Source organism: Coregonus clupeaformis, chromosome 34, assembly GCF_020615455.1.
Source record: "Coregonus clupeaformis isolate EN_2021a chromosome 34, ASM2061545v1, whole genome shotgun sequence".
Taxonomy (NCBI): Eukaryota; Metazoa; Chordata; class Actinopteri; order Salmoniformes; family Salmonidae; genus Coregonus; species Coregonus clupeaformis.
The window spans coordinates 38,921,202-38,945,869 of NC_059225.1; the positions used below are offsets into that span (position 1 = coordinate 38,921,202).

The 24,668-nt window shown below is 47.1% G+C and overlaps 1 protein-coding gene across 1 annotated transcript in view; it reads right to left on the reverse strand.

Annotated features, from left to right (window-relative positions):
* LOC121539656 (BRISC and BRCA1-A complex member 2) overlaps nucleotides 1-24,668 on the reverse strand; it is a 195,616-nt gene that overhangs the window by 42,654 nt on the left and 128,294 nt on the right. The window contains 1 exon segment of the mRNA XM_045210573.1: nucleotides 1,815-1,924. Coding sequence (XP_045066508.1) covers nucleotides 1,815-1,924 — 110 coding nt within the window.

A 24,668-nucleotide genomic window follows, 5' to 3' on the forward strand; every position in this document is an offset into this window, starting at 1 on the left:
GCCGGTTAGTGTATATGGCGCTGTCTACAGCCCACATTCTTGCCACTGAAACACTTTAAATATATTATTTTATTCATTTATGTTTATTTAATTTGATCCCTTAGGTCCTCGGGTGGGGTGGGATTGGGATGGGGGTTGTAACTTAATTTTGTATGTATGTATTCATGTTTGCTGACAATTATATACACTGCTCAAAAAAATAAAGGGAACACTAAAATAACACATCCTAGATCTGAATGAATGAAATAATCTTATTAAATACTTTTTTCTTTACATAGTTGAATGTGCTGACAACAAAATCACACAAAAATTATCAATGGAAATCAAATTTATCAACCCATGGAGGTCTGGATTTGGAGTCACCCTCAAAATTAAAGTGGAAAACCCCACTACAGGCTGATCCAACTTTGATGTAATGTCCTTAAAACAAGTCAAAATGAGGCTCAGTAGTGTGTGTGGCCTCCACGTGCCTGTATGACCTCCCTACAACGCCTGGGCATGCTCCTGATGAGGTGGTGGATGGTCTCCTGAGGGATCTCCTCCCAGACCTGGACTAAAGCATCCGCCAACTCCTGGACAGTCTGTGGTGCAATGTGGCGTTGGTGGATGGAGCGAGACATGATATCCCAGATGTGCTCAATTGGATTCAGGTCTGGGGAACGGGCGGGCCAGTCCATAGCATCAATGCCTTCCTCTTGCAGGAACTGCTGACACACTCCAGCCACATGAGGTCTAGCATTGTCTTGCATTAGGAGGAACCCAGGGCCAACCGCACCAGCATATGGTCTCACAAGGGGTCTGAGGATCTCATCTCGGTACCTAATGGCAGTCAGGCTACCTCTGGCGAGCACATGGAGGGCTGTGCGGCCCCCCAAAGAAATGCCACCCCACACCATGACTGACCCACCGCCAAACCGGTCATGCTGGAGGATGTTGCAGGCAGCAGAACGTTCTCCACGGCGTCTCCAGACTCTGTCACGTCTGTCACATGTGCTCAGTGTGAACCTGCTTTCATCTGTGAAGAGCACAGGGCACCAGTGGCAAATTTGCCAATCTTGGTGTTCTCTGGCAAATGCCAAACGTCCTGCACGGTGTTGGGCTGCAAGCACAACCCCCACCTGTGGACGTCGGGCCCTCATACCACCCTCATGGAGTCTGTTTCTGACCGTTTGACACATGCACATTTGTGGCCTGCTGGAGGTCATTTTGCAGGACTCTGGCAGTGCTCCTCCTGCTCCTCCTTGCACAAAGGCGGAGGTAGCAGTCCTGCTGCTGGGTTGTTGTCCTCCTACGGCCTCCTCCACGTCTCCTGATGTACTGGCCTGTCTCCTGGTAGCGCCTCCATGCTCTGGACACTACGCTGACAGACACAGCAAACCTTCTTGCCACAGCTCGCATTGATGTGCCATCCTGGATGAGCTGCACTACCTGAGCCACTTGTGTGGGTTGTAGACTCCGTCTCATGCTACCACTAGAGTGAAAGCACCGGCAGCATTCAAAAGTGACCAAAACATCAGCCAGGAAGCATAGGAACTGAGAAGTGGTCTGTGGTCACCACCTGCAAAACCAGTCCTTTATTGGGGGTGTCTTGCTAATTGCCTATAATTTCCACCTGTTGTCTATTCCATTTGCACAACAGCATGTGAAATGTATTGTCAATCAGTGTTGCTTCCTAAGTGGACAGTTTGATTTCACAGAAGTGTGATTGACTTGGAGTTACATTGTGTTTAAGTGTTCCCTTTATTTTTTTGAGCAGTGTATTTCGAAAAATAAATAAAAATAATCACTTAAAAAAAAAAAATTAAAACACTTACTGTTCAATGCTGGGGGACAGGTAGAGTTTAGAGAACACCTGGGTGGCCTCTGCGTCTTCGAAGCTTACGGAGAGAAGGGCCACGTCTTCCCCAGGGTCCAACAATGTATCCTGGGGGAAGAGGAGGAGGAGGAGGAGGAGGAGTTAGAAGTCACTTCTGCATGACTGATATGAGTGAATTAAACAAATCAATGTGAATTAAGTTGATCAAAACCTTCCCCCATACTGTAGGACATTTGGATTAAAAACACAGCTGTACTTCAGTAATAAGTGAGCTGTACTTCAGTAATAAGTCAAGCTCAACCCAACCAAGTCCAGTTTAGCCTAGCTCAGCTACAGTTAGGCCAAATTCCCAGTCCAAGCCTGATTTAAGTAAATCTGAGTGTATGTGTTTGAAACAGACACACAAAGAGAGAGAGGGGGCAAGAGAGAAAAAGAGAGAGAGGGGGAAAGAGAAGAAAAAAAGAAAGATAAGAGACCAGAGGAAATATCTGATTTGTTTCACGCCGCGTTAACTACAACAGCTGCTGCCGATTAGCGGCACTGATAACTGGGATCACCAATCATGTGTGAAAGAGAGAAGCCACACGAAGCCACTCTAGATGAGCCGATGATGCCAATCCATCTCTTCAAGGTTTTGATTTATTCCCCCCATTCTCTCTCTATATCTATCTATAATCGGTCCTTTTTCCTAGAGCTAGGCCCACCCTGTGATGGATTGTCATTAGCACGATCTAACATTAAGCACGGCTCGTGCTAACCGAACGAGGGCCAGGGCGTTAATCAAATGTCTTACAGTTGGTTTGAACTCATCCATTTGGGCTAATCGCTGCCCTTCACGGCGAGAGGGAATCTCCATCACCACCATACGGCATCGGTTAAGGCGCGGCGCTACCAGTTCGTTAGCCAGGCGACTCAACGCGGTCAACCCCGTAACCAAAGCAGGCACAATGAGGTCTGCTAAAGAGAAGATGAAGCTGCCTTTTCTTCGATAGGCGTGAAATGGTTGACTGAGGCAGCTGTGTGCACTCCCTCATTGGGCAGTTTATCTCTAAGTCAAAGCGTGTTAATTGTGTTACGTGTAACCTAATTGCTATTGCGGTTGGGTTTTAAATAAAAGTGTTTTAAATTAGGCTTGAGGGAGTTAGATACAAGACTCTTTCACATGAAGGACTCTGAATGAAGATGGCCGCCACACTGCCCATGGACGTTGAGATTTCCACACCACTGTTTCAAGAGGTAGGGGGTCAAAATGAACCATCTGAATTAGTCTTGGTGGCTCAGTTTTTATATTTCAAAAACAACGTTAATTGAGTTGTCAGGGTCCTCTGCAGGCAGGGAAAAAGTTCCCTTCCATCTAGCCCGGGCAGAAAAGAGTGAGGCACAACACACAACACACAACACTTCTTCCCAAATCATCTTGGTGTGTGAGTGTCTGTCTGTATGTATGTACAGTGGCATGCGAAAGTATTCACCCCCCTTGGCATTTTTCCTATTTTGTTGCCTTACAATCTGGAATTTAAATGGATTTTTTTAGGGGTTTGTATCATTTGATTTACACAACATGCCTACTTCAACAGAAAACTTGAGCGTGCATAGCTATTCACCCCCCCCAAAGTCAATACTTTGTAGAGCCACCTTTTGCAGCAATTACAGCTGCAAGTCTCTTGGGGTATGTCTCTATAAGCTTGGCACATCTAGCCACTGGGATTTTTTCCCATTCTTCAAGGCAAAACTGCTCCAGCTCCATCAAGTTGGATGGGTTCCGCTGGTGTACAGCAATCTTTAAGTCATACCACAGATTCTCAATTGGATTGAGGTCTGGCCTTTGACTAGGCCATTCCAAGACATTTAAATGTTTCCCCTTAAACCACTTGAGTGTTGCTTTAGCAGTATGCTTAGGGTCATTGTCCTGCTGGAAGGTGAACCTCCGTCCCAGTCTCAAATCTCTGGATGACTGAAACAGGTTTCCCTCAAGAATTGAGTAGAGACCAATATGATGACACACCAAATGCGTTTGATGGATCGTGGGAAAAGAGCAGGAATAGGTTTTTGTAGGCAACAGTGCAAGCATCAAAGATTATACGACCAACTTGAATAAACGCTTGGAGGTAAGGACGACAGAAGTGCTGTAGCTTACGGGCGATATGGATATCACTAGGGCCTGTTATTGATATATAGAATACATTCATTTTACATTTTAGTCATGTAGCAGACGCTCTTATCCAGAGCGACTTACAGGAACAATTAGGGTTAAGTGCCTTGCTCAAGGGCACATCGACAGATTTTTCACCTAGTCGGCTCAGGGATTAGAACCAGCGACCTTTCGGTTACTGGCACAACGCTCTTAACCACTAAGCTACCTGCCGCCCCATTCGGAAAGTATTCAGACACCTTGATTTTTCCACATTTTGTTTCGTTACAGCCTTATTCTGAAATGGATTACATACATTTTTTTCGTCATCAATCTACACACAATACCCCATAATGACAAACTGAAAACAGGTGTTTTGAAATGTTTGCAAATTTATAAATAAATAAAAACAGAAATACCTTATTTACATAAGCATTCAGACCCTTTGCTATGAGAGTCGAAATTGAGCTCAGGTGCATCCTGTTTCGATTGATCATCCTTGAGATGTTTCTACAACTTGATTGGAGTCCACCTGTGGTCAATTCAATTGATTGAACATGATTTGAAAGACACACACCTGTCTATGTAAGGTCCCACAGTTGACAGTGGATGTCAGAGCAAAAACCAAGCCATGAGGTCGAAGGAATTGTCCGTAGAGCTCCGAGAAAGGATTGTTTCGAGACACAGAGCTGGGGAAGGGTACAAAAATCCCCAACAACACAGTGGCCTCCATCATTCTTACATGGAAGAAGTTTGGCACCACCAAGACTCTTCCTAGAGCTGGCCACCCAGCCAAACAGAGCAATCAGGGGAGAAGGGCCTTGGTCAGGTAGGTGACCAAGAACCCAATGGTCACTCTGACTGAGCTCCAGAGTTCCTCTGCTGATATTGGAGAACCTTCCAGAAGGACAACCATCTCTGCAGCACTCCACCAAATCAGGCCTTTATGGTAGAGTGGCCAGACGGAAGCCACTCCTCAGTAAAAGGCACATGACAGCCCACTTGGAGTTTGCCAAAAGGCACCTAAAGGACTCTCAGACCTTGAGAAACAAGATTCTCTGGCAAGATTTAACTCTTTGGCCTGAATGTCAAGCATCACGTCTGGAGGAAACCTGGCACAATTCCTACGGTGAAGCATGGTGGGGGCAGCATCATACTGTGGGGATATTTTTCAGCGGCAGGGACTGGGAGATAAGTCAGGATCGAGGGAAAGATTAACGGAGCAAAGTACAGAGAGATCCTTGATGAAAACCTGCTCCAGAGCGCTCAGGACCTCAGACTGAGGCGAAGGTTCACCTTCCAACAGGACAACGACCCTAAGCACACAGCCAAGACAACGCAGGAGTGGCTTCGGGACAAGTCTCTGAATGTCCTTGAGTGGCCCAGCCAGAGCCCGGACTTGAACCTGATCGAACATCTCTGGAGAGACCTGAAACTAGCTGTGCAGCGATGCTCCCCATCCAACCTGACAGAGCTTGAGAGGATCTGCAGAGAAGAATGGGAGGAACTGCCCAAATACAGGTGTGCCAAGCTTGTAGCGTCATACCCAAGAAGACTCGAGGCTGTAATAGCTGTTGATCGACAACAATCATTTGTTCACCTCTTCCACACTGATTTTACGGAATTCAAAATTACAGGTCTTGTCTTTCATAATTTGGTCAGATATACTTGGATGTGTAGTGTCAGCGTTTGAATTTGCTAATCCTGCCAATGAAATGAAATGTAATTGAAAGTGCTCCAAAGATTTTTACTATAATAATAATATAATATATAATAATATGCCATTTAGCAGACGCTTTCATCCAAAGTTACTTACAATCATGTGTGCATAAATTTTTACGTACTATCATTCTTTATGTAATTTATCTTTGTTTAATAGTGTAGTTTCTTCTTTTTATTCAGTTTAGTCACATGATTTTTCAATTGGCAGTACATTTGCCAATCGGTTGTGCAGCCAGACATATTTGCCATTCTGTCACGATCGTCAGGGAGAGACCAATGCGCAGCGTGATGAACGAACATGATACTTTATTTAATTAAAGCACGAACAAAACAAGAAACGACTCGTGAAGTCCACGGTAACAATGACCGACACGGAACAAGAACCCACAAACACAAAAGGAAAACAGACAGTATAAATATGGCTCCCAATCAGAGACAACCAGCCAACAGCTGACACTCGTTGCCTCTGATTGGGAGTCACTCAGGCCAACATAGAAATACACAACCTAGAACCCCCAACATAGAAATAGAACACATAGAATGAACACACCCTGTCTCAACATATAGAGTCCCAGAGCCAGGGTGTGACAGTACGGACTGCGACCGCGCCTCAATAAGAGCAAAACAGGGGAGGGCTGGGTGGGCATACCTCCTCGGCGGCGGTTCTGGCTCCGGCCTTGCCCACCACCCTCCAATAATCCCCCCATAGCGCCCCTGGTCCGGTCTGGCCCCGCTGGCTGGAGCTGACCTGAACGTAGCAGGAACGGCTAGCTTCAGCTCCGTTGTGGAGCAGTTGAGCGGTACCTGATTTGGCACCGATGACCCAGGCACGGGTTGTGCCGACTGACGACGCGCACTCCCTGGCTTGGTGCGTGAGGCAGGAACGGACCGGACCGGGCTGACGATCGCACTCCCTGGCTTGTGCGTGGAGCAGCAACGGGCCGGACCGGGCTGACGATACGCACCCCTGGCTTGTGCGTGGAGCCGAACGGGCCTCACCGGACTGGACGACTCGCACTCCCTGGCTTGGTGCGTGGAGCAGCAACGGGCCGGACCGGGCTGACGATGCGCACCCCTGGCTTGGTGCGTGGAGCCGAACGGGCTTTACCCGGGCTGACGACTCGCACCCCTGGCTTGGTGCGAGTGGCAGGAACAGGCCGGGCCGGGCTGGCGACTCGCACCCCTGGCTTGGTGCGAGTGGCAGGAACAGGCCGGGCCGGGCTGGCGACGCGCACCGTAGGCTTGGTGCGAGTGGCAGGAACAGGCCGGGCCGGGCTGGCGACTCGCACCCCTGGCTTGGTGCGAGTGGCAGGAACAGGCCGGGCCGGGCTGGCGACGCGCACCGTAGGCTTGGTGCGAGTGGCAGGAACAGGCCGGGCCGGGCTGGCGACGCACACCGTAGGCTTGGTGCGAGTGGCAGGAACAGGCCGGGCCGGGCTGGCGACGCGCACCGTATACTTGGTGCGAGTGGCAGGAACAGGCCGGGCCGGGCTGGCGACGCGCACCGTAGACTTGGTGCGTGGAGCAGGGACAGGCCGGGCCGGGCCGGGCTGGCGACGCACCCCGTAGGCTTGGTGCGTGGAGCAGGAACAGGCCGGGCTGGGCTGGCGACGCACCCCGTAGGCTTGGTGCGTGGAGCAGGAACAGGCCGGGCTGGGCTGGCGACGCACCCCGTAGGCTTGGTGCGTGGAGCAGGAACAGGCCGGGCTGGGCTGGCGACGCACCCCGTAGGCTTGGTGCGTGGAGCAGGGACAGGCCGGGCTGGGCTGGCGACGCACCCCGTAGGCTTGGTGCGTGGAGCAGGGACAGGCCGGGCTGGGCTGGCGACGCACCCCGTAGGCTTGGTGCGTGGAGCAGGGACAGGCCGGGCTGGGCTGGCGACGCACACCGTAGGCTTGGTGCGAGTGGCAGGAACAGGCCGGGCCGGGCTGGCGACGCGCACCGTAGGCTTGGTGCGTGGAGCAGGGACAGGCCGGGCTGGGCTGGCGACGCACCCCGTAGGCTTGGTGCGTGGAGCAGGGACAGGCCGGGCTGGGCTGGCGACGCACACCGTAGGCTTGGTGCGAGTGGCAGGAACAGGCCGGGCCGGGCTGGCGACGCGCACCGTATACTTGGTGCGAGTGGCAGGAACAGGCCGGGCCGGGCTGGCGATGCGCACCGTAGACTTGGTGCGTGGAGCAGGGACAGGCCGGGCCGGGCTGGCGACGCACCCGTAGGCTTGGTGCGTGGAGCAGGAACAGGCCGGGCTGGGCTGGCGACGCACCCCGAGGCTTGGTGCGTGGAGCAGGGACAGGCCGGGCTGGGCTGGCGACGCACCCCGTAGGCTTGGTGCGTGGAGCAGGGACAGGCCGGGCTGGGCTGGCGACGCACCCCGTAGGCTTGGTGCGTGGAGCAGGGACAGGCCGGGCTGGGCTGGCGACGCACCCCGCAGGCTTGGTGCGTGGAGCAGGGACAGGCCGGGCTGGGCTGGCGACGCACCCCGTAGGCTTGGTGCGTGGAGCAGGGACAGGCCGGGCTGGGCTGGCGACGCACACCGTAGGCTTGGTGCGTGGAGCAGGGACAGGCCGGACCTGGCTGGCGACGCACACCGTAGGCTTGGTGCGAGAGGCAGGAACAGGCCGGACCGGGCTGGCGACGCGCACCGTCCATTTGGTGCGAGGGGCCGTAACAGGCCGGACCGTACTGGGGACACACACCACTGGCTCCTACCGGGATCTGGAACGGGCCGGACCGGACTGGTAACACATCCCAGTACCTCTCGCCGTGCCTCTAAACCTTCCTTCCCTTCCTTTACCAGTGACCCCCGTAACCTGGTGGCCTTTTGAATACGCCCCTTTTCTGCCTCCGTCAGCCCCGTCGTCCATGCCCTGTGCCCCCCCCTAAAAATTATTTGGGGTTGCCTCTCGACCGTCCGACGACGACCCTGATCACGCCGTTGCTCCTCTCTCCGTCGCCTCTCTACAGTCTCACTCCATGGCCGGCGATCCATCCCGGCCAGGATTCCCTCCCAGGTCCAGGACCCCTGTCCGTCCAAAATCTGCTCCCACGTCCAGGCTGCCTGCTCCTGGACACGCTGCTTGGTCCTGGTATGGTGGGTTCTTCTGTCACGATCGTCGTTAAGAGAGGAGGACCAAGGCGCAGCGTGATGAACGAACATGTTTATTCATCATTAGCGATAAACACGGACAGTAAACAAAAACAACAAACGACTCGTAACGTCCTAGGTAACATAGACCAACACGGAACAAGAACCCACCACCACAAAGGGAAAACAGACAGTTTAAATATGGCTCCCAATCAGAGACAACCAGCCAACAGCTGACACTCGTTGCCTCTGATTGGGAGTCACTCAGGCCAACATAGAAATACACAACCTAGAACCCCCAACATAGAAATAGAACACATAGAATGAACACACCCTGGCTCAACATATAGAGTCCCAGAGCCAGGGTGTGACACATTCCTTTTGCCTCATCCCTCTCAGCCATACAATTTTTCAATTCCTCATCAACCCACGGGAATTGAACAGTTTTTACAATCATTTTCTTAATGGGTGCATGCTTATCAGTAACTGGGATAAGCAATTTCATAAATATGTCAAGTGCAACGTCTGTTTGCTCCTCATTACACACCACGGACCAACAAATATTCTTTACATCAACAACATAGGAATCACCACAGTGAATCATATAGAGTGCCTTCAGAAAGTACCTGTTGACTTATTCAAAATGTTGTTGTGTTACAGCCTGATATTTTTTTCTCACCAATCTACACACGATACCCTATAATGACAAAGTGAAAACAGGTTTTTAGAAATGTTTGCAAATGTATTGTAAATACAGAAATATCTCGTTTACATAAGTATTCACACCCTTGAGTCATTACATGTTAAAATCCCCTTCGGCAGCTATTACAGCTGTTAGTCTTTCTGGGTAAGTCTCTAAGAGTTTTGCACACCTGAATTGTACAATATTTGCCCATTATTCCCTTCAAAATTCTTCAAGCTCTGTCAAATTGGCTGTTGACCATTGCTAGACAACCGTTTTTTAAGTCTTGCCACAGATTTTCAAGCAGATTTAAGTCAAAACGGTAACTCGGCCACTCAGGAACATTCACTGTCTCCTTGGTAAGCAACTCAGGTGTAGATTTGGCTTTGTGTTTTAGGTTATTGTCCTGCTGAAAGGTAACTCTCTGTGTCTGGTGCAAAGCAGACTGAACAGGGTTTTCCTCTAGGATTTTGCCTGTGCTTAGCTCCATTCCGTTTCTTTTTTATCCTGAAAAACTCCCCAATCCTTAACAATTACAAGCATACCCATAACATGATGGAGCCACCACTATGCTTGAAAATATGGAGAGTGGTACTTAGTAATGTGTTGTATTGGATTTGCCTCAAACTTAACACTTTGTATTCAGGACAAAAAGTTAATTGCTTTGCCACATTACTTTAGTACCTTGTTGCAAACAGGATGCATGTTTTGGAGTAACTACAATGTTGTTCATCCATCCTCAGTTTTTACCTATCACAGCCATTAAACTCTAACTGTTTTAAGTCACCATTGTCCTCATGGTGAAATCCCTGAGCGGTTTCCTTCCTCTCCGGCAACTGAGTTAGGAAGGACGCCTGTATCTTTGTAGTGACTGGGTGTATTGACACACCATCCAAAGTGTAATTAATCACCATACTCAAAGGGATATTCAAAGTCTGCTTGAATTTTTTTTTACCCATCTACCAATAGGTGGCCTTCTTTGCGAGGCATTGTAAAACCTCCTTGGTCTTTGTGGTTGAATCTGTGTTTGAAATTCACTGCTCGACAGAGGGACCTTACAGATAATTGTATGTGTGGGGTACAGAGATGAGGTAGTCATTCAAAAATCATGTTAAACACTGTTATTGCACACAGAGTGAGTCCATGCAACTTATTATGAAACTTGTTAAGCAAATGTTTACTCCTGAATTTATTTAGGCTTGCCATAACAAAAGGGTTGAATACTTACTGACTCAAGACAGTCAGCTTTTAATTTGTAATTCATTTGCAAACATTTCGAAAAACAGAACTCCATTTTGACATCACGGGGGTATTGTGTGTAGGCCATTGAAAAAAAATCTCAATTTAATCCATTTAAAATTCAGGTTGTAACACAACAAAATGTGGAAAAATTGAAGGGGTGTGAATACTTTCTGGTGGCGCTGTATATGGTAAATAGTAGGGGGCTTAATATCGACCCTTGTGGGACCCCAATGTTATAATAGAGAGTCTGACTGAGTGTCCCCCAGACGAACCCTTTGGCTTCTGTTTGTCAGATAGAAATACATCCAACTAATGGCTTCAGGGGAAACATTAAAGGAGGATAGTTTGGATAGGAGGAGCATGATTCACAGTATCAAAGGCCTTTAAGATCCAGAAAGACAGTGCCAATTTATCAGTCATTATTACTTAAAGTACTACATGAATCACTACTGGTTTACTACACATGTCAATAGCAATCAAGTAGTAAAACCAGTAGGTTTTGTGTAGATCTTGTGTAGTAGTAATGAGTAGTAATTCAGTAGTACTTTTTCATGAGGGTGAACCGAACTTACCTACTCATTTTAAGCTAAAGTGGGGAAAAAAGTATTTAGTCAGCCACCAATTGTGCAAGTTCTCCCACTTAAAAAGATGAGAGGCCTGTAATTTTCATCATAGGTACACGTCAACTATGACAGACAGTTTTCTGTAAGTCTTCACAAGGTTTTCACACACTGTTGCTGGTATTTTGGCCCATTCCTCCATGCAGATCTCCTCTAGAGCAGTGATGTTTTGGGGCTGTCGCTGGGCAACACGGACTTTCAACTCCCTCCAAAGATTTTCTATGGGGTTGAGATCTGGAGACTGGCTAGGCCACTCCAGGACCTTGAAATGCTTCTTACGAAGCCACTCCTTCGTTGCCTGGGCGGTGTGTTTGGGATCATTGTCATGCTGAAAGACCCAGCCACGTTTCATCTTCAATGCCCTTGCTGATGGAAGGAGGTTTTCACTCAAAATCTCACGATACATGGCCCCATTCATTCTTTCCTTTACACGGATCAGTCGTCCTGGTCCCTTTGCAGAAAAACAGCCCCAAAGCATGATGTTTCCACCCCCATGCTTCACAGTAGGTATGGTGTTCTTTGGATGATACTCAGCATTCTTTGTCCTCCAAACACGACGAGTTGAGTTTTTACCAAAAAGATCTATTTTGGTTTCATCTGACCATATGACATTCTCCCAATCCTCTTCTGGATCATCCAAATGCACTCTAGCAAACTTCAGACGGGCCTGGACATGTACTGGCTTAAGCAGGGGGACACGTCTGGCACTGCAGGATTTGAGTCCCTGGCGGCGTAGTGTGTTACTGATGGTAGGCTTTGTTACTTTGGTCCCAGCTCTCTGCTGGTCATTCACTAGGTCCCCCCGTGTGGTTCTGGGATTTTTGCTCACCATTCTTGTGATCATTTTGACCCCACGGGGTGAGATCTTGCGTGGAGCCCCAGATCGAGGGAGATTATCAGTGGTCTTGTATGTCTTCCATTTCCTAATAATTGCTCCCACAGTTGATTTCTTCAAACCAAGCTGCTTACCTATTGCAGATTCAGTCTTCCCAGCCTGGTGCAGGTCTACAATTTTGTTTCTGGTGTCCTTTGACAGCTATTTGGTCTTGGCCATAGTGGAGTTTGGAGTGTGACTGTTTGAGGTTGTGGACAGGTGTCTTTTATACTGATAACAAGTTCAAACAGGTGCCATTAATACAGGTAACGAGTGGAGGACAGAGGAGCCTCTTAAAGAAGAAGTTACAGGTCTGTGAGAGCCAGAAATCTTGCTTGTTTGTAGGTGACCAAATACTTATTTTCCACCATAATTTGCAAATAAATTCATTAAAAATCCTACAATGTGATTTTCTGGATTTTTTTTCTCACAATTTGTCTGTCATAGTTGACGTGTACCTATGATGAAAATTACAAGCCTCTCTCATCTTTTTAAGTGGGAGAACTTGCACAATTGGTGGCTGACTAAATACTTTTTTCCCCCACTGTATATTATTATAGCTAGAAAGTAAGCAATATATTTGCTGTACACATGTAGAAAAAGAAAATATATTTGAAAATGTGAGCTTTTAATGCCAACTGCAATTAGAACCACCACTGAAACGAAAACAAGAGGCTCAAAGTGCTCCAAATTTAAGAGCAAAGAATGCCTCTGTGCGTTTGTTTATACACAGATTATATGCTTTTTACAGCAATACACTTGGGGCCAAGCACTGCCTGCTTAAGTAAAGAGCAGAAAAGCTAACATCATAAAAAAATCCCTTCCCTCCACAGGCCATAGCAGGGCCTTAATGAAGAACCTCTCCATGGGGAGTAATGAGTCGCTAAAATGACCCCAGTTGGAGGACTGTGCATCGGGGGGGACTCCTTAGGGGAGTGGGTGGATGGATGCAGTTACTTACTGCACACCCTGGGAGTATGTGAGTCAGCCCCAAAGACTGGGGTTGAGAGAGAAGATGAAGGGTGTATGTATGTGTGTGTATGGGTGGGAGAGTATAGGCTATACATGGCTACTACTCCACTCCACTGCTAGCCTTGCTCCCTCCTCTCAGCTCCCTCTCTTTCCTTCTTCTCCGTCCTTTCCTCCGTCCGTTGATGCCCAGCCTGTGGCATCTCTTCTCTGTGACATGTGACAGGTTGGAGATGTGACAGCTGTATTTACGCTAGACCCTGTCTGGCCAAAGTCACAACACAAACACACACACACGCACGTACTAAACAGACAAGGGCTCTCGAAAAGGGCAGTACGGAGGTAAGGGCTCTTGTCCTACTTGCCCATCTCGAAATGTCATGGGCAATGTGATGGGGCAGCTTGAGTGACAAAGGGGTTATTGCATAAGGACGAGGGCAGCTCCTGGGCTTGCTTTGAGATTCTCTGTCCGTCCGTCTGTCTGTATGTTGGACACAGCGTTTCACCCCCACAACGCAACCTGCCAGTCAACATTCTGGGAGGAAAGTACAAATCTTGAGGTCTACATTGAGATGGTAATGAGCTGGGGAAAAAAATGTCAAAACATATAGGTGGGAGTCTGGGAGATTTTAAGGAGTTCTGACATTTCAGTTGGTGCTTGGAGCTAAATGGTTCCTTTGCACGAGGGACACTAACCAAGCAAAAATGTCTGTATTTGTCAACTGGATATTGGATTTTTTAAGTGGGGAATCAAAATTGTCTTACCTTTTCCTCCATTGACGAGGTAACTACAAACCATTTGATTACAAATTATTCACAATTATGCTGTTGCACCCTTATGACAGTTCTGCGTCTACTTCCTAAATTGCTTACTGCCGATGGCCATTTTGCTGAGAACTCATAACCAATGTTCCCTCTAAGCTGCGCGCAGGCATGCAGTAGCCCCGGGACTGCCACGCAGAGCGCAGAAGAATGGTGCGAGATTGAAGATCACTCAACTTTCTAGAGTTTTCCCTGTTAGTTAACACTATCAACGTTTCCCTTTACTGTGGCAATTATGACGGAATCAATGCAATATTAGCCACTTTCAATGCAACATACCGAAACAAAAACTATGCAAGAGATTTTGTTGTAGACAGAACACATTGGAGGAGGATTCTATTGTGCATGACTCAGCCAGGAATCTACACAGACCTGTGCGGTATAACCAGTCAGAGCTGCAGTAGGCCTATACAGTGGGGGAAAAAAGTATTTAGTCAGCCACCAATTGTGCAAGTTCTCCCACTTAAAAAGATGAGAGAGGCCTGTAATTTTCATCATAGGTACACGTCCACTATGACAGACAAAATGAGATTTTTTTTCCCAGAAAATCACATTGTAGGATTTTTTATGAATTTATTTGCAAATTATGGTGGAAAATAAGTATTTGGTCAATAACAAAAGTTTCTCAATACTTTGTTATATACCCTTTGTTGGCAATGACACAGGTCAAACGTTTTCTGTAAGTCTTCACAAGGTTTTCACACACTGTTGCTGGTATTTTGGCCCATTCCTCCATGCAGATCTCCTCTAGAGCAGTGATGTTTTGGGGCTGTCGCTGGGCAACACGGACTTTCAACTCCCTCCAAAGATTTTCTATGGGGTTGAGATCCGTAGACTGGCTAGGCCACTCCAGGACCTTGAAATGCTTCTTACGAAGCCACTCCTTCGTTGCCCGGGCGGTGTGTTTGGGATCATTGTCATGCTGAAAGACCCAGCCACGTTTCATCTTCAATGCCCTTGCTGATGGAAGGAGGTTTTCACTCAAAATCTCACGATACATGGCCCCATTCATTCTTTCCTTTACACGGATCAGTCGTCCTGGTCCCTTTGCAGACAAACAGCCCCAAAGCATGATGTTTCCACCCCCATGCTTCACAGTAGGTATGGTGTTCTTTGGATGCAACTCAGCATTCTTTGTCCTCCAAACACGACGAGTTGAGTTTTTACCAAAAAGTTCTATTTTGGTTTCATCTGACCATATGACATTCTCCCATAATTTGCAAATAAATTCATAAAAAATCCTTCAATGTGATTTTCTGGATTTTTTTTCTCAATTTGTCTGTCATAGTTGACGTGTACCTATGATGAAATTTACAGGCCTCTCTCATCTTTTTAAGTGGGAGAACTTGCACAATTGGTGGCTGACTAAATGCTTTTTTTCCCCACTGTATGCAAATAGACCATGGCCATATATGGATCTGTGCCCTTTACTTCGAACTGGACTGTGTTTACAGCTGTGGTCGTGAGTAGATGTGCTTGTTTTGAGATCAAAGCAAGAGCTGCATGTAGCCACGTGTGCACATTTTGTTCATATCCTTTGCTAGTTAGTGAGTTATTAGCCCAGTTACAGCTAATGTGTAGTCAGCAGTAGGGGAGTGATTGCTTCCTACAAGAGCACAAAACGTTTACAGTTCTAGACATATTTGGAAAGCCAGTCAGGGAAAGATATTTTTTTTGTCTTAAAGGGGCAGTTTGGATTTTGAGACGGGCTTGAATAATCTAAGTAGCCAATAGGCAGAGGGTAGCATAATTTGTCTGATTCTCTGTAATAATGGTATGGGAATAATATTGCATTTTATTTTGTAAAGTGGTTTCTTGCATCAAACAACAACAACATTTTCAGTCTCCTTGTCTGAAGGACAAGTGGATAAACAGGTTAATGTCAAGCCCTGCATGTTCTTTTTCAAAAGTCTCATGGAATGTAGGCCTACATTGAACACCACACATTGGCTTCTACTGTAGGCTGAATGATTGAACAGCTATTTCCATGTTAAAATGTTATGGGATGCATTTTCTCCATTGTTTTTGATGGTAGGCCACTCTGGTAGGCTTACATTATGATCAAATAGCCACAGTAGCCTACTTGGCCACTGTTAAAACTGTAACTTAAAGCGGGTACAGCAGTAAACGCGCACTGGATGTTGCACAGAATTTTCAAGTCTGCATTCAGCAGACCTGATATTTGCTCAGTGCCTACATTTTTTGGAGGGAACATCACTCATAACTGCAGTGTGCTCTTAGTTAACAAAGCATTGTCTCGTAGAGCAATTTTCATCCCACTGTCTTTGTCTCGACTTCTTCCGAAGCTGCCTCCCCTCCTTGTTCGGGCAGGCTTCGGCGTTCGTCGTCACCGGCCTTCTAGCCACTGCCGCTCCATATCTCATCATTCCATTTGTCTTGTCTTGTCAATTACACACACCTGGTTCATATTCCCCTCATTAGTACGTGTTTAAGTGTTCCCTCTGCCCCCCTTGTCCTTGTGGGTGATTGTTCATTGTGAGGATTAGTAGCTCGGTTGAGCTCAGTATTTTGTATTGCCGGGGTATTTTCCCCGTGTGCATGTTTGTTCCAGTGCGCCTGTTTTGCGCACTGGACTGGTTACGCTGGATTACGGAATAAACTCTGTATACTGTGATTTACCGTCCTGCGCCAGACTCCTTCAAATCACGCATCACAGTCTTCCATCGCTTTGATGTTGAAATTACATTTTCTCATTAAGAGGAAGCACACGAGAGGGGACATTGCCATAACAAAATAATTAACTTTTCATTTCCGCCTGCGTTTCAATTAGTTTTTCCAAGAATGGGTGAATAAGATGGAAGATACAAGGGTATTACTATAGTTTCACCGTGTATAATATAACACAAAAACACTAAATCAACATAATAGTATTTAAATAGTTTTCTTTACAGTTTTATTAATAAGAAAGGTAAGGCTATAATGTAATGTAAATTCAAGAGACCAAGCTTTCAACTGATTGAAAGGATGTCCAAACAAATAACGCAGATTGGAGATAAGGAGCGACATGTTTTGTGTCTCAGGTTCATAGGCTTGATGGAAGCTTTGTGCCACAACGCCCTGAGGCGGAAAAGCGTATATCATAGGGTCAAGGTGGCTGTTACCATTGCATGTCTCATCGCATGAAATGTTCTGTTCTGACAGAGTTAGGAGGGGAGTTGAGGACATGACATTGTTCCTAATTAAGTCCTACTGTGTGGAAGGGGGGGGGGGACGACTTGTGAGGACAGTGAAGTATGCGCTCTGTGGTAAGATGTGACCCCGTCCCAAAGCCTTCACAAACCTGCATACATATACACAAATTGGGCAGAGGACCCTAGAGGCACAATTCACATGTGAACACACACGCACACACACACAATTCCACTCACTTCCTCTCTCTGTCCCAGGCAATGGACCATGCTGAAATGCATATAAAGGTGTAGACGGGTACAGTCAATCATTAACTAGCCGGCTCTATGCACATTGCGTGCTGTGTGTATGGCCTTCATATTGACATTAGGGAACCGATTACAGAGCACACACACACATGGTCTGGCTGGATCCACCCCGATGTCGAGAGTATGCCAGTGACACCACAAACCAAACACACCTGAAGCTCGTTGCCATAGACACGTGTGTGTTGTGTGAGGGTGAGTGAGTGAGTGAGAGAGTGAGTAAGTGAGTGAGAGAGCCTGGGAGAGAGAGAGAGAGCGAGAGAGCGAGAGAGAGAAATAAATAAATCCTAAATGTGTCAAAAGGAAGAGCTGGGAGTGGCAGCAAAAGGGAACGCACGCTGTGCTAGTTACATGCCAGGCAGTTCCAAAGTTAATGAAGAACATAAAGTCACGGTTACACCATCTACAATGATGAAACCAGCAGCATACCATCCTGCATCCCACTGCTGGCTTGCCTCTGAAGCTAAGTAAGGTTGGTCGTGGTCGGTCCCTGGATGGGAGACCAGATGCTGCTGGAAGTGGTGTTGGAGGGCCAGTAGGAGGTATTATTTCCTCTGTTCCCCCAAAAATATCCCAATACCCCAGTCAGAGATTGGGGATATTGCGCTCTGTAGGGGGCTATCTTTCGGATGTGAAGTTAAACGGGTGTCCTGACTCTCTGTGGTCACTAAAGATCCCATTGCACCTTTGTAAGAGTAGTAGGGGTGTTAACCCTGTTCTGGCTAAATTCCTAATCTGGCCATCATACCATCATGGCCACTTAATCATCCCCAGCTTCCAATTGGCTCATTCCTCCTTTCCCCAGGTCATTGCTATAAATGAGAATGTGTTCTCAGTCAACTTACCTGGTAAAATAAGGGTTAAGAAACAAACTAAGAACTGTTTGTTTTGTGGAGTATGTAGGTGAATGCATTACGCTCATCCTCTGATAGTAGTTGTTACGTGAAGTGAACTAAAGTGGCCAGGAAATCAGGACCTTTCTGCAAAGTCCAACAACAAAGATGTATGTGTATGTGTTTCTGCCACACGAGACACCTGTCTGATTCGCGCCTGTCTCAGTGGACTAATCCTTTACGGAGGCCGCGGGGATGGCACAGTCCATCACGCTAAGACATGAATGTGCTACTGAAATTGTATATGTTTATATTATGTAAGAACAATGGTGCAACACTAATACGAAATATATTATTTTCTAACAAATGTGTTTTCCCGAATGGTATGGTTTATGTATAATTAACATATAATGCCAAACATCCCCTTTCAACACTAGAACTGCTGGGCCTCAAGCTAATGAGCAGTCATTCTGACTGCAACATTCTAACAGTGCAAATAATATATTTAAAATATGCTATCGCACAAATCATAATTTGGTTGGGTTTATGAAGGTCTTACAGTGCCTTCAGAAAGTATTCATACCCCTTGACTTATTCTACATTTTGTTGTGTTACAGCCTTGAATTCAAAATTGATTAAATGTATATATTTTATTCTCACCTATCTACAGACAATACCACACAATGACAAAGTGAGTACGTGTTTGTAGAAATTTGAGCAAAAATGAAATACAGAAATATCTCATTTATACTGAACAAAAATATAAACAATTTCTAAGATTTTACTGAGTTACAGGTCATAGAAGGAAATCAGTCAATTGAAATAAATAAATTAGGCCCTAATCTAACCCACTTGACTGGGCAGGGGCGCAGCCATGGGTGGGCCTGGGAGGGCGCAGCCATGGGTGGGCCTGGGAGGGCACAGGCCCATCCACTTGAGAGCCAGGCCCAGCCAAACAGAATATTTTTCTTTTTCAGAAAAGGGCTTTATTACAGACTGAAATACTCCTCAGCATCCCCCTCCCCCTCCCAATATTATCCCGCAGGTGAAAAAGCCGGATGTGGAGATCCTGGGCTGGCGTGGTTACACGTGGTCTGCGGTTATGAGGCCAGTTGGATGTACTGCCAAATTCTCTAAAGCCTTATGGTAGAGAAATTAACATTAAATTATCTGGCAACAGCTCTGTTGGACATTCCTACAGTCAGCATGCCAATTGCACGCTCCCTCAAAACTTGAGACATCTGTGGCATTGTGTTGTGTGACAAAACTGCACATTTTAGAGTGGCCTTTTATTGTCCCCAGCACAAGGTGCACCTGTGTAATGATCATGCTGTTTAATCAGCTTATTGATATGCCACACCTGTCAGGTGGATGGATTATCTTGGCAAAGGAGAAATGCTCACGAACAGGGATGTAAACAAATTTCATCAGACTAGCTCAGTGCAAATAGTTGATTTTATTGAAACACATAGGACGTGTCTACAGTGGGGAAAAAAAGTATTTAGTCAGCCACCAATTGTGCAAGTTCTCCCACTTAAAAAGATGAGAGAGGCCTGTAATTTTCATCATAGGTACACGTCAACTATGACAGACAAAATGAGAATATTTTTTCCAGAAAATCACATTGTAGGATTATTCATGAATTTATTTGCAAATTATGGTGGAAAATAAGTATTTGGTCAATAACAAAAGTTTCTCAATACTTTGTTATATACCCTTTGTTGGCAATGACACAGGTCAAACGTTTTCTTTAAGTCTTCACAAGGTTTTCACACACTGTTGCTGTCACGCTCTGGCTCCGGGACTGTGTATTTTGAGCCAGGGTGTGTTCATTTGGTTGTGTTTGGTATTGGTTGTGTTGTATTTGGTTGTGTTTCCTTGTTTGGTCGTGTGACTCCCAATCAGTGGTAACGAGTGTCAGCTGTCGGCTCGTTATCTCTGATTGGGAGCCATATTTAAACTGTCAGTGTTCACCTTAGTGTTGTGGGTTTTTGTTCCTTGTCAGTCATTGTAACTGAGGACTTCACGATTCGTCATTCTTTGTTGTTTTTTTGTAGTGAGTACTTTAATTTAATAAAGTCATGTTCGCTCAACGCGCTGCGCTTTGGTCTCCCTCATTAGACGATCGTGACAGAAAAACCCACCAAGATGGGACCAAGCAGCGTGTCCAGGAGCCATCGCCAGGGAGATCCCTCACAGATCTCCTTCGCCTCCTGGACTGGGTCAAGCCGAGTGAGGAAGAGAAGGGCTTGACATTATGGCAGAAGGGCGAGAGGCTGGCGAGGGACATGGAGACCTGGTCCACGGGTAGGAGAGACGCCCGAAAATTTTTAGGGGGGCTCACGACGTCGGACCAGCAGGAGGCCGCGATAGAGCGGCCCAGTGGGTTGCCGGAGAAGGCCGCCGGGTTACGGGGGCCACTGGTCGAAGAGGGGATGGAGGAAGTAGAGGCACGGCGAGAGGTACTGGCGTGTGTTGCCAGTCCGGTCCGGCCCGTTCCAGATCCCGGTGTAGGGCCAGTGGTGTGTCCCCAGTACAGTCCGGCCCATCCAAGCTTCCCGCACCAAGCCAGTGGTGTGCGTCGTCAGTCCGGCACGGCCCGTGCCTGCTCTCCGCATCAAGCCTGTGGTGCGTCTCGTCAGCCCGGCTCTGCCCGTTCCTGCTCTCCGCACCAGGTCTGTGGTGCACGTCGCCAGCCCAGTCCGGCCCATTCCTGCCACTCGTACCAAGTCAAGGGTGCGAGTCGTCAGCCGGATTCAGCCCATTCCTGCTACTCGCACCAAGCCAAGGGTGCGAGTCGTCAGTCGGATTCAGCCCATTCCTGCTACTCGCACCAAGCCAAGGGTGCGAGTCGTCAGCCGGATTCAGCCCATTCCTGCTACTCGCACCAAGCCAAGGGTGCGAGTCGTCAGCCGGATTCAGCCCATTCCTGCTACTCGCACCAAGCCAAGGGTGCGAGTCGTCAGCCGGATTCAGCCCATTCCTGCTACTCGCACCAAGCCAGGGATGCGAGTCTTCAGCCTGGTGAGGCCTGTTCCGGCTCCACGCACCATGCAAAGGGTGCGTATCGTCTGCCAGGTCCGGTCCATTCCTGCCTCACGCGCCAAGCCAGGGGTGCGGCGTCGGCAGTACTGATCCAGCTAACTGGGTCAGATCGGACTGGGGGCACTACGGGGGATTGTAGTAGGGTGGTGGTCAAGCCCGAGCCGGAGCCGCCTCCGAGGAGCAATACCCACCCAGCCCTTCCCTATTTGGGGAGTAGGCGCGGTCGGAGTCCGCGCCTTTAGGGGGGGGTACTGTCACGCTCTGGCTCCGGGACTGTGTATTTTGAGCCAGGGTGTGTTCATTTGGTTGTGTTTGGTATTGGTTGTGTTGTATTTGGTTGTGTTTCCTTGTTTGGTCGTGTGACTCCCAATCAGTGGTAACGAGTGTCAGCTGTCGGCTCGTTATCTCTGATTGGGAGCCATATTTAAACTGTCAGTGTTCACCTTAGTGTTGTGGGTTTTTGTTCCTTGTCAGTCATTGTAACTGAGGACTTCACGATTCGTCATTGTTTGTTGTTTTTTTGTAGTGAGTACTTTAATTTAATAAAGTCATGTTCGCTCAACGCGCTGCGCTTTGGTCTCCCTCATTAGACGATCGTGACAGTTGCTGGTATTTTGGCCCATTCCTCCATGCAGATCTCCTCTAGAGCAGTGATGTTTTGGGGCTGTCGCTGGGCAACACAGACTTTCCATTCCCTCCAAAGATTTTCTATGGGGTTGAGATCTGGAGACTGGCTAGGCCACTACAGGACCTTGAAATACTTCTTACGAAGCCACTCCTTCGTTGCCCGGGCGGTGTGTTTGGGATCATTGTCATGCTGAAAGACCCAGCCACGTTTCATCTTCAATGCCCTTGCTGATGGAAGGAGGTTTTCACTCAAAATCTCACGATACATGGCCCCATTCATTCTTTCCTTTACACGGATCAGTCGTCCTGGTCCCTTTGCAGAAAAACAGCCCCAAAGCATGATGTTTCCACCCCCATGCTTCACAGTAGGTATGGTGTTCTTTGGATGCAACTCAGCATTCTTTGTCCTCCAAACACGACGAGTTGAGATTTTACCAAAAGTTCTATTTTGGTTTCATCTGACCATATGACATTCTCCCAATCCTCTTCTGGATCATCCAAATGCACTCTAGCAAACTTCAGACGGGCCTGGACATGTACTGGCTTAAGCAGGGGGACACGTCTGGTACTGCAGGATTTGAGTCCCTGGCGGCGTAGTGTGTTACTGATGGTAGGCTTTGTTACTTTGGTCTCAGCTCTCTGCAGGTCATTCACTAGGTCCCCCCGTGTGGTTCTGGGATTTTTGCTCACCGTTCTTGTGATCATTTTGACCCCACGGGGTGAGATCTTGCGTGGAGCCCCGGAGATTATCAGTGGTCTTGTATGTCTTCCATTTCCTAATAATTGCTCCCACAGTTGATTTCTTCAAACCAAGCTGCTTACCTATTGTCTGGGGACACTGCAAGTTTAAGTGGATGGGCAAGCTAAGTGGGTGGTTTAAACCAAGGGCAGACTAGTACACAATGTTTGATTGATTGAGGGCAGAGGGAAGCTAAAGAGATATCAGATTTGGAATCCCGCCAATGTCGAATTCTGCACATGGAAGTGTTTAGAGAACACACTAACATATGAACTTAAGGGACGCATTTCAACTATGAGAAATTGTAAACATTGAGGAAGAGTTTAGAGAAGGTGGGGATGATGCGTGCGGAGGAGGAGAATGAAATCCATTTAGTAGATACAGATGAGTAGAGAGCTTATTATTAATTTGTTCAATGTTAGAATGCATTTCTTCTTCACAAGGACTCAGTGCCACGCTACGTTATGAAAACATGTTCAGTTTACATGTCACTTACATTTTGAAAAATATGATCAAAGCCAGCGTTTCCTTTTCTATTCTTCCACTCTCTTTGTTTCTCTCACCCCCTGCTTCTCCCTTTCCTTCATATTTTACTGTCTCTCTCACAAAGCTTCTTCTTCTTCTTCTCCAATTCTTCTGTCAGGTGACCAATTCCACTCATTGAGACACTGAACCTGGGCGATACATACTATCTCACACCAGTCATGCGTGTGACCATGGCCAAGTGTCACCGATACTGTCATTGATAGCATGTCACTGCAATGACCTGGCCTTGGTCGGTACTGTGTGAATCACCAGTGAGTGATGAGGCATTAACCACATCATGAAGAATCAACGTACGCTGGCAAGATACAGATTGATATAATGTTTGACATGTCTGAAACTGTGTGTTTGTGTGTGTGTGTGTGTGTGTGTGTGTGTGTTGGAAGATCAAGTGTGGAGTCCATAATAACTGCAGCATCTCACTGAGGTAAATCCCAATAAACTCTCTCAATTGCAATCTTCACGTAATGACAACTCTGCACCTAAAACTCAACAAAATGTATGCCAAGAGACTCCATTCCCATGGCCCAACCAATGTCCACACTGACATTGACCTAGGCTACCATAGACCTGAATTTGGTCAAATATATGTTATATAGATATGAAGTATCAGGTCTAAATAGCAGACATTAGCACTGGCTCACCAGAAGCTGCTAGCTCAAGAGGCTAGCCTCCGAGAAGAGGGCTAATTGTACACACTGTTTTGATTGAACGGCCGTTGCTGGCTCATTTGATTGTCATTGCATTACTGTTGCTTGAGTGAGGGGGTTACTGGGATGGATATTGGGTTGAGGGGCTTCTTCTGTTCGACTGCACTGTAAATGGAGCCATCATCACACGGTCTTCTGTCTGTGGCCCGGGTGCATTGGGATGTTCAAAATGACCATGAAATCATCACTTGTTGAGTCGCAAACCATGCGCAAAAACAACTGTGTGACCACTGACAGTAATACGTTTTTCTTCTGATCCTATGAACACCCACACACGAACACGTAAAAATGTATACACTGAGACACGCCACCCATTTAACTTAATTACCAATAAACGATTGTAACGATAGTTAACATACATAGATTTTTAACTCGGATTAACAGATTACCTATAGATTATCTCAGAGTTGATTTATGGCAATTAGCTATTTAAGTCACAACAAAAGCAAACCCCTCCAATGCTTTGCTCTCTTACTCTTTCAGGCCTTAAACAACACGTCTGGTCGACTTAGCTAGCTTTGGGAGACTGCCAGTAGGCTGCTGCTATGAGCTGATAGCCTCATTGACCTGATTTGCGGCTCTGTGGTGAGACAATGAGCGGACCGAGACAGACATAGAGACAGACAGATTCTTTACATCGCAAAGGGTTTTAAAAGATAAAGCAATGCCAGAGATTTCTGAACGAATACTGACACCGGAGGTACTAGGGTAAAAAAAAAAGATCACCACAGAGCCACCAAAGGATTAAGGATG